This window comes from Camponotus vicinus, unplaced genomic scaffold (genome assembly GCF_025532165.1).
Source record: "Camponotus vicinus isolate PSW18456_S1 unplaced genomic scaffold, iyCamVici1.0 SCAF_1, whole genome shotgun sequence".
NCBI lineage: Eukaryota > Metazoa > Arthropoda > Insecta > Hymenoptera > Formicidae > Camponotus > Camponotus vicinus.
In genome coordinates this window covers 28292689-28303757 of record NW_028141945.1, presented here as the reverse complement: position 1 = coordinate 28303757, position 11069 = coordinate 28292689, and the positions used below count along the sequence as shown (strand labels likewise).

Below are 11069 nucleotides of genomic sequence, written 5' to 3'. Positions count from 1 at the left end.
TTTATTGTTTATTTTTTAATTTTTTTCTGTTTCTTTTAATTTGCAAAGGGGCGGAGTTTACCCCCCCCCCCCCCCCCACCAGGATCCGCCAATGGATGTGACCAAATTCCAAGTATTCTAACTTCTACATTAACGGCACACGTATGTATGTACATACATACATAAATATAATGAAAAGTATTTTGCTCACTGTATACAGGATATACCAAAACTCATAATCAATCTTTCAAAGACAGATTCCTGGGATCATTTGGAGACGATTTTTCCTCAGCGAAAATGTCGATGAAGGCCATCATTTTTGCATGTTCCTGATTTTTATCATCATATATCTTTGCAATTAAGCCTTAAATTAAAACTCAACTAAAGTAAACTCTATTTAAAATTAATCGAAGAATGTGGTTTTGTTAATATTTTATTTCTACAAAGCTTAGTTTACGAAAACCCCCTTATTTCCAATCACTTATAATTCGAAAATTATTAGTGCCTCGACATTTTCGTTGAGGAAAAATCGTCTTCAGATGATCCCAAGAATCTGTCTCTGAAAGATTATGAGTTTTGAGACACCCTGTATATATAACTTTTCATTTTTTCACATTTCTTTTATTTTTACACAGTCATTTTATCTTTATATATGAATTGAATTCAAATTCATTGCGTACATACGTGCAGTTACTAGAAGTAAAGAAAATTAAGACAAATTAAAGAAATAAAGAAATTAAGGAAGAAAGGAAGGAAGGAAAGGAAGAAGGAAAACTAGAAAGAAAGAATTTGTAGAAAGAAGAAAGAAAAGAAAAGAAGAAAGATAGAAAAAAGGAATACAGGAAAGGAAGGAAGAATAAGAAAGAAAGAATTTACACAAACACAAAGATTTGTTCGCAGTTATTAATTTCAGGTAAATTATATAATATAAAAAATATATAAATATATTTATTATTATATTATTTTACAAAAATGATTTTTCTTATTTGAAATATGTGAATATTCTTCAAATTACATTTGTTTTGATATAATTAATATAAAATGATATTTGATATCATATATTTCTTACAAATATTTCTTCTCTTCAATTAGAAAAAAAACATTAATATCAAAAAACATTAATATTAAAGGTTCAAAAAATATGCAATGTTACTTTTACCTTCTTTCTATGATTAAATTTTGTGAAAATTTATTTTATTAGCTAATTAGTTAATAACTTAATTATAACAATAATAACATATGTTCCTTTATATATGTATATTTATGATGTATTCATTTTGTCATTAAGCTTAATATTTATGGACATTGTATATTTAATGCAAAAATTTATAATTATTTATCGAGGTTTTTATAACTATTACTTTACTCGGATATGAAGAATTATTTAACTGCATTATTAATTAAAGATTCTTTGATTTTATATGTATAAATACATTTCTTTTATTATATTCTATAAAAATGATTTTACTTAAATGAGTTGTTTGATATAATTAACATGGTTTAAATGATATTATTTGATATAATTTTTTATAAATATTCTTCTTTTTAATTAAAAAAATATGTTAACATCAAAGATTCAAAAAATGAAACTTATCCAATATTACACTTATCTTTTTTCTGCGATTAAATTTTAAAAGTTTATTTTGTTAGATTTATTAGTTAACAATTTCCATTTCTAAAAAAGATAAAATGTGTGTGTGTGTGTGTGTGTGTGTGTGTGTGTGTGTGTGTGTATATATATATATACATATAATGTCATCTTTGCCATTAACTTTAATATTGAAATATAAAGAAAAAAAAGAAGAAAGAAGGAAAACTAAGAAAGAGTTTATAGAGAGAAGAAAGATAGAAAGAAGGAATAGAGGAAAGGAAGGAAGAATAAGAAAGAGAAAATTTAAACGAACACAGATTCTGTTTGCTTATTAAGGTATATAATTTTAAAAATATATTTTTTTATTATTGTATTAATCTATAAAAATTATTTTTCTTATTTGACATATGCGCATATTCTTCAAAATATATTTATTTTGATACAATTAAATTTTTGATACAATTTTTTACATATTATCCTTCTCTTCAGTTAGAAAAAGTATGTTAACAACAAAAGTCCAAAATATATCCGATATTCTTATCTTCTTTCCAAAATCAAATTTTATAAAGTTTAATTTTATTAAATTATTAGTTGACTTAATTAAAATAATAATTACTATGTTCCTTTGTGATATATTTATGTCATTAATTTTATATATACATTCCGCGTAATTAAAATGTTTCAATATTGCTACATTATGCGCTACATATTTAGTCTCATTACTTTTGTGACAAACCATGTATATATTTTAAAAGAATATTAATTTGAAACCCGATTTCATGTAATAATATTTGTTTTGATATAATTAAAATTAACACGTTTAAAGAAAATTAATTTAATTAATTAATTAAAGCACTATTAATATTTGATTTTTATTATATTATTAAATTTTATCGTTGTCATTATCTAAATTTGAACACAAAATTTTTAAACAATTGAATAATTTATTTGATAATATAATTCTATTCTATATTTTCTTCTCCCATAATACTTTTTTTATTTAAATTCCTCTTATTTTATTTTCTATTTGTTTAAATGTTTTTTATTCTGCAAACATAAAAAATTTCTTCTTGTATTTAAAACATGTATTAAAAAGTTAAGTAAATATCTTTTATGTAAGTATATATTTATTATTTAATATAACACTATTTCCAAAAATAATTTTAATTTTCCTAATCTTATTAAATATGATTTTTATAGTAAATACTTATAGATAATAAATATTAAAAATAGGAATAAATAGTAATAATGATATTATTATAATTAATATTTATAAAAATCATTGTTAAAAGAAAATAACTTTGTATTGAAAAGAAATTTATTTTTGTAAGAAGAGAAATTTTGAAAAAATTAAATAAAAATGTTTACCGATGAACAAATACACGAAATTAAAGATGTAAATCCGAATGAATTGTTTACCAAAAATGAAGAAATTGACGCAATTCGATTATATGATTCGACAGTGTGAGTAGTAAAAATAAAATAAAAATATTACAGTTATAATTATTTTATAAAAAATATTTGTTTCAAATATATGATATGTTTTAAATATATTTTAATAAGCATGTTATACTTCACATAGAGAAATTATTGGCTTCGTGGATGGCATTGAAGCTCCACGATTAATAGGAAATAATAAACAGTATAATTTTTTTAAATTTTATCTTAACAATGGTAATGGAAAACGAATACAAATAGTAGCATGGAATAAAAATGTAGATATTGTGGAAAAGTACATACAATCAAATTATGTAAGTTAGCTTATATCTTTTATAATTTTATATTTTATATTTTAATTTATGTTTTTATTTTAATTTATATTATAATATTATAATTCATACAGAATAGATTATTTTAGTACAAATTTTATTTTATTTTTATTTATTTTTTTATTTTTATAATCTTTTTTATTTCATTTTTTTTTATTTTTTAGTATAAAAATATTGTAATATTATACCGCGTAATACAAAATTAAAAAATAATGTTTAATATTTATTTTTATATATTTACCTCCATTATTCCTTATTTCAATAGACAAGCTAACTCTGTGGATTTTATTTTTACAAGAGATTATATTATAATATAGTATAGTAATATATAGTTGTAATAATGTATGTGTTTATTCTTTTAATAAACTAAAAAAAATCTTTAATTCTATTATAATTATGTATTCAATTATAAATACTGATTCTGAAATATTTTTATTACTATATATTACTTCGAAGTAGTTTACAGCAATTAATAAATGCGTATGGAATAAAATAATTGTAAATTGTATGTCGATAGATTATATACTTAGATGGTTTACAAGCAAGACCACCAAAATTTTCACATTACAATAACGGTAGTGTACCTTTTGAATTACAAGTTCAAAGCAGTACAGTTGTTTCCACTTTGGGAAAATATGAATCTGTATCATCTTTAGATACAAAACCCGATGAAGTAAAATTGAGCGAAGTGTTTACTACATCGAATCGCATTAGTAAGTTTTATGCATTTTTCTTATATTTTTCTATATTATATTTTATATTATATACTATATTATATATTTCTTATATTTTTAATTTTTTATATTTTTAGTACAAATTTTATTAAAAAATTTTATGTTTAGTATTATAATCTTATTTATACATTTTTAAATATAATAAATAAATAATAATATATATAATAAATGATAATAAATTTGCAGTATTACAAGGATATATAAAAACGAATTTTAGTAGCGTTTATAATAATAAATTAAACAAAAAAATTGGTTGTGGATCAATCACAGATGGTACATTAAAATTGGAGATTTACATTATAAATTTTGTAGATGACAATTATTTTGAAAATGATACGGAAAGGAGACAAAATTGAAGTTATAGGAATAATGAACAATGCAGGTACATATAAATGTTTAATTATCGCTTTAATAAAGGGTGTCCCAGAATTCGCGGATACAGAATGCATAGCGTGATTTTCCGTGCTAAAAGAAAACTTTTTCTTCTGACAAAATTGCGTCTGAACACTATTTTTTAATTCATGCATAATCTGGAGCGCTCATTCGTTTCCTTTAAATTGTTCTCATTTAGAAAATAATGCTCAGACGCAATTTTGTTAGAGGAAAATATTGTTTCTTTTGGCACGGTCAATTACTCTGTGCATTCCGTATTCACGAATTCTAGGACACCCTGTATAAAATTATGTTCTATGGTTAAAATTAAACAACGTTAGATGTATAGTTACTATTACGATAAGTATTGAAAAGTTAAATATACATGCACAAGTACAAATATTATAAACATCTGTGTATATACGTGCGTGTGCATGCATGCGTGAGTGCGTGCGTGCGTGCGTGCGTGCGTGCGTGGGTGCGTGCGTGCGTGAGCGTGTGCGCGTGTGCGTGCGTGCGTGCGTGCATGCGTGTGTGTGTGTGTGTGTGTGTGTGTGTGTGTGTGTGTGCGTGCGTGCGTGCGTGCGTGCGTGCGTGCGTGCGTGCGTGCGTGCGTGCGTGCGTGCATGCATGCGTGCATTGTATACATATACTAATAAATATAAAATAAGTCTTTATATATATATTAACACAAATGTTTGTAATGTAATGGAAACAAACTCATAATTTTATATATTTTTTTACTTCATTATAGAACCTCCATATTTAATAGTCAATTCAATAAAAGATATACGTAAGCTTGATGGGCATATGTCGATGCTACAATTATTGAAAGGAGTACATACTCCAAAAAAAAAGAAAAATTAATGAAGATGAATCAATAAATAAAATTTCACAAGTAAATAAAATTTATATTTGTTTTCTATTTTATAATTCAACTATAATAAAAATTTAAATAAAATAAAAATATTATATATAATACATATATTAATATTATATAATAGATATTTACGAAATACATATTTTAAATATAAAAAAAAATATATATCTTTGTGTTTGCAGAATAAAAAACATATGTAATAATGGAACAACTAAATGAACAAAAAAAGACAGAAGTTATTATTATTTTAATCAAATTGTTTATTGTTGCATATTATTAAAAAAAGTTAATTAATGTTATTAGATTTGTTGTTTATTGTTTAATTTGAAATAATATTAAATATATATTTTATTTAATTTAAATGTAGAATTTTAATAATCTAATAAATTTGACATAATTACAAGTTACTATAATTATTCTTTGTATACGTATATATGTATATGTTGTATATTACTGTTAGGGTCATTCCACAATAGGTTGCAAGTGCCCCGGCTGTCAGTTGACAGTTGCGGATTGACCAAAAGCAAAGCAACTTGTCAGCTGATTGGACCTATTGTGGAATGGCCTTTATGTTGTGTGTATGTGTGTGTATCTTTCAAAATAACATTTAAGAAATTAGTTAATTATATTAATATTGTGTATTGATGCATATATATTTATTTAAATTATTGATAGAAAGCTAAATGGCGCGCGCATAGCGCGCGCCTGTGTTGTTCTAGTCAAGGTTAAATTACACACGCTATTCCGGGGAATTTTTTAAGATGAAATCATTCTAGAATGTTCGATGATATGCACGAGACAGTATATAAATCATGATAAAGAGGTACACCCCGCTAGTAGCTAAAGTGCATCAGAACAGTCATTGGGAAGCGCATTTCGCAAGTCTGATACAATATGGAGGAACAAAATTTGCGAGAGCAATCCACATTGATTGATTCGCTGGAAGACTACATTGTGTGGGAGCAACGATGTGATACGTATATCGAGTCGTTGGAAGAGCAAAGTCGCATCAAGCGACCGCGATTATCGATCGAAAATCGACAATCGCTGATTGCTCGGATGGCGCGCCTCGAAGGGTTGAAAAATTCGGTACGTGGACGTTTCGTACACGCGGGTGCCGGATGTAGCGCGCGTCAAAATGGACTTGTGTGGCGCGAGATTGATACAGCGTTCGAGAGTCGCATATCGACTGGTGCGGTGATAAACTATAATCACATTGAACCTCGCCAATTTCTCGATGATGCCAAAGACATTGTGATAGAACATGTGCAGGACGTTATGAAAAAACATTATAATGTGAAAGTGAACACAATATTTAATGGTGAATTTGTGGCTAGAGATAAACGTGCCAACAAAAGTATCAATACGAGAAACTATGAACTCTTTCGCACGTCTGATTTACGCGAGTGGTACGAACGGCGCGTCATCGAACCCACCCTAGCATCGCTGGAAGAGTTTCAGGAACGCGATAGCGGGTGGGCACTGTCGCGAATACTAAATTTAACTGTAAATATAAATAAATATAATCCTATGCGCGCGGGATGTCATATCAAATTGCCGCGGGAGATTATGATGAAAAGAGCGGTGATTAACGTGCAATCTAAAGACAATGAATGTTTCGCGTGGGCAGTGGTCGCCGCTCTATACCCCGCCGAAAGAAAGGTGGAACGGGAATCCTCGTATCCGCATTACACGACAGTGCTGAATCTCCGGAACATTGAGTTTCCAGTGACTGTGAACCAAATAAAAAATTTTGAACTTGCCAATGACATTTCTATAAATGTGTACAGCATCGAAGACAAGAACAACATTGTCCCGATACGTCTTTCGCAGCAGAAGCGGGACAAGCATATCAACTTGCTGTACATTGAAGACGACAACAGCGTCAGACATTTCGCTTGGATTAAGAATTTATCCCGGCTAGTGAGCTTGCAACTGAGCAAAAAGGATCACAAGAAATATATCTGCGACCGGTAAGTTTAATTTATATTATTTGAATAATTATAGATTATACACTTTGTTATATAAATCTTAATTAAAATTTTTCTTTTACAGATGCCTGCATTATTTTAATTCGGACGCCAAGTTACAGTCGCATACGGTCGACTGCGGAAAGATGAACGATTGCGCTGTCCGATTGCCGAGCGATAAGGACAAGTGGCTCGAGTTCAACAACTTTAATCGGAAGGAGCGGCTTCTATTTGTGGTCTACGCCGACCTGGAAAGCGTTCTGGCCAAGATGGATGAAGAACAGCGAAATTTGCGTCAACATCACCAAGTATTTAGTATAGCTTATTATGTACATTGTTCGTACGACGAATCTTTATCGGTGTACCATTCGCGTCGTAGCACCGATTGTATAACATGGTTCGCCGCAGACCTAAAAAATTTAGCGTTACGTGTAAAAAATATTTTAAAAACAAATGTCCCCATGGTAAATTTGACGTCCGAAGAGTGGAAGAAATTCCATAGCGTCACTCAATGTCATATATGCGAAAAACCGTTCGTGCAAGACGATACACGCGTTCGTGATCATTGCCATCTGACTGGGCGGTACAGAGGTCCAGCACACTCAAATTGCAATTTAAATTATAAAGAATCTTTTTGTATTCCCATAGTTTTTCGCAATTTATCCGGTTATGATTCGCACTTTATTATCGAGGAAATAGCTACAGCGTTCGAAGGGAAAATCGATTTATTACCAATAACTAAAGAGAAATATATTTCGTATATTTATATTTACCAAAAATGTTTGTATGGATGAAGAATCAAAAACTCATGTAAAATTACGTTTCATCGATTCATACAAATTTCTCGCATCGAATCTCGATAAATTGGCATTTTTGGACAAAGACAAACTCAAAATTTTAAAATCAGAATTTCAAAATTTATCAACAGAAAATTTCAATTTGTTAAAGCGAAAAGGTGTATTTCCGTATGAATACATCGACTCTGTAGATAGGTTGCAAGATACGTGTTTACCACCGCGCGAATCGTTTTACAGTTCCTTGATCGGCGAAACTGTATCCGAGAGCGATTACGTGCACGCCGAGAACATCTGGACGCGATTCTCCATTTGGACGCTAGGCGAATATAGCGATTTATATCTTAAAATTGATGTCTTGTTATTAGCCGATATTTTCGAAAACTTTCGAGATAAATGTATCGAAAGTTACGGACTCGACCCCGCGTATTACTATATTCTCCCCGGATGCCATGTTGAAGCATACGAAAATTACGTTCGAGCTGCTTACCGACATCGACATGGTTATGTTCATTGAACGTGGTATACGCGGCGGTCTGAGTCAATGTTCGGGTAGATACGCTCGCGCTAATAACAAGTACATGGAGTCGTACGATCCATCGAAACCATCATCGTACCTGATGTACTTTGATGTAAATAATTTGTACGAATGGGCAATGTGTCAACCGTTGTCTTACGCCGATTTTCGATAGGTTGACGATGTGTCGAATTTTAACTTATCATCCATCGCGCTAGATTCGCCTACAGGCTATATTCTCGAAGTGGACCTCGAGTACCCACAACATTTTTACGATGCGCACACTGACCTACCGTTTTGCCCGACACGCGACAAACCACCTGGCAAGCGAGAATTCAAACTGCTTGCAACGCTATACGATAAGAAGCGTTACGTGATACACTATCGCAATCTGCAGCAGTGTACGCGTCACGGTCTTTGCGTTACAAAAATACATCGAATTTTACAGTTTTCTCAATCTCCCTGGCTTCGAAATTACATATAACTAAATACACATTTTAGAACATTGGCTAAAAATGATTTCGAAAAAAATTTATATAAATTAATGAACAATGCGGTGTTTGGTAAAACGATGGAAAATGTGCGGAATCGTGTCGATGTTAAATTATTAACAAAGTGGGATGGTCGGTACGGCGCAGAGGCAATGATCGCGAAACCAAATTTCCACAGCAGAAGCATTTTTTCAGAAAATTTAATCGCTGTGGAATTGCACAAACTCGAGGTGAAATTCTACAAACCAATTTACGTGGGTATGTGCATACTCGACATATCCAAGACATGTTTGTACGAATTTCATCACGAGTATATGACGCCAATGTATCGCGACAAATGCCGGGTAATGTACACCGATACGGATAGTATCATATATCACATTGAGTGCGCGGATGTGTATGAGAATATGAAGTGTGATATCGTCAGATTCGACACGAGCGATTATGCGGTGGATAATGCGTACGGTATACCGCTTGTAAATAAAAAGGTACCGGGTCTAATGAAGGACGAAAACAACGGTGCCATAATGACCGAATTCGTCGGGCTCAGAGCAAAGATGTACGCGTTACGAGTGAATGGAAAAAAGGACACGAAGAAAGTTAAAGGTATCAAGAGTAACATTGTCGCGAGAACGATAACGTTTGAGGATTACACGCGGTGTTTAAACGAAGAAATTGAAATGACGCGTCAGCAGTCGTGTATACGATCGAAATTATACCAAGTATACACGATCTGCGAGACGAAAATTGCTCTGAGTCCGTACGACGATAAGCGGTATATCGTACCCGAAACCACCGATACGTTACCGTGGGGACATTATAGGATACCTTTGTAAATAAATGTATATTTTATTTATTAATTGTATATTTTGCACATAACCATGTATATATTTTATATATTTTATATTTTTATATTTTAATAAATTTTATATTTTTTTTATACACATATTTTATATATTTTAATAAATATTTATAATACATTATTTTTATGTATCCAAGAGTTGTATGATTTATCCATTCCCAACCATTTTACGTATACGTCATCACCCTTTTCCCGCAAAATTTTTTCCACGAGATATACGTCGGGATTAGCGACGCGTTGTAGTTCGTATTCGTAGAATCCTCCAGCGACGGGATTTCCACGTGAATCTTCGAGTATGAATGTCGCGGGATTAGTTTTCTGCACCTCGACAATCTTAAAAACTTCGGTCGTCCAATTAGAAGTGAAACCTTTTTCAAAGATGGTCTTGTATTTACTCACGCGTACCGAATCGCCTACTTTAAATTTTGTTGGAGCCGCAATTTTTACGTTGCTATACACCGTATTTAAAAGTTTTTCGGCGATCGCTGGAGTGACGTCGGCAGGTCTCATACCGATGGTGCGATGTTTTCGCGTATTGTACTCTGCAACGAGTCGAGATAGCTCGTCAATCCATTTGTAATTTCCGTTGAGCGTAAACATTTTCAACATATTGTTTTTCAAAGTACGGTTGAATCGTTCTACGACTGAGGATTTCATAACGGAATATGTCGAGTAATGATTAATGTTGTGTTTCTTCATGAGTTTCTGCACACTCGCGTTGTAAAATTCTTTTCCTCTGTCGGTTTGAAAATTTTTCGGACACCTTTTATCGTCTCCAATAATTTTTGCGATCGTTTCGGACATTTCGTTTCCGCTCTTACTCTTGAGCGGTACGGCCCACGCATACTTGCTCAACACATCGATAACTGTGAGTATGTATTTATGACCCTTGTTGAGTCGAGAGTACGAACGCATGTTGACCACGTCCGCCTGCCACAGATCGTCGTATCCGCGTACAATGACACGTCTTCGTGGAAAATTTCTTCTCGCCGGAGCATGTAATTCCTCGACTAGTTGTCGCTTTTCGGAGGTGTTTTTCTTCTTTCGCACGTTTGATCGAGGCATAATTACTATTGCGATATTAGTATGTCTCGTTTACTGTGTCGAGTC

The 11069-nt window shown here is 31.2% G+C and overlaps 1 protein-coding gene across 1 annotated transcript; it reads left to right on the top strand.

Annotated features, from left to right (window-relative positions):
* The first annotated feature begins 651 nt into the window (after positions 1-651).
* On the top strand, positions 652-5337 carry LOC145974051 (uncharacterized). The gene is made up of 7 exons (XM_083103795.1): positions 652-892; positions 1772-1906; positions 2885-3034; positions 3153-3321; positions 3857-4052; positions 4260-4455; positions 5200-5337. Exons 3-6 carry the CDS (start codon positions 2931-2933, stop codon positions 4427-4429), a joined length of 639 nt encoding a protein of 212 aa, XP_082959921.1. The 5' UTR covers positions 652-892; positions 1772-1906; positions 2885-2930; the 3' UTR covers positions 4430-4455; positions 5200-5337.
* Positions 5338-11069: the final 5732 nt, after the last annotated feature.

Coding starts and splice junctions, on each gene's coding strand:
- LOC145974051 (XM_083103795.1), top strand. CDS start 2,931: ATGTTTACCGATGAACAAATACACGAAATTAAAGATGTAAATCCGAAT. Junction 3,035..3,152: donor CGATTATATGATTCGACAGT/GTGAGTAGTAAA, acceptor TACTTCACATAG/AGAAATTATTGGCTTCGTGG. Junction 4,053..4,259: donor TACTACATCGAATCGCATTA/GTAAGTTTTATG, acceptor ATAAATTTGCAG/TATTACAAGGATATATAAAA.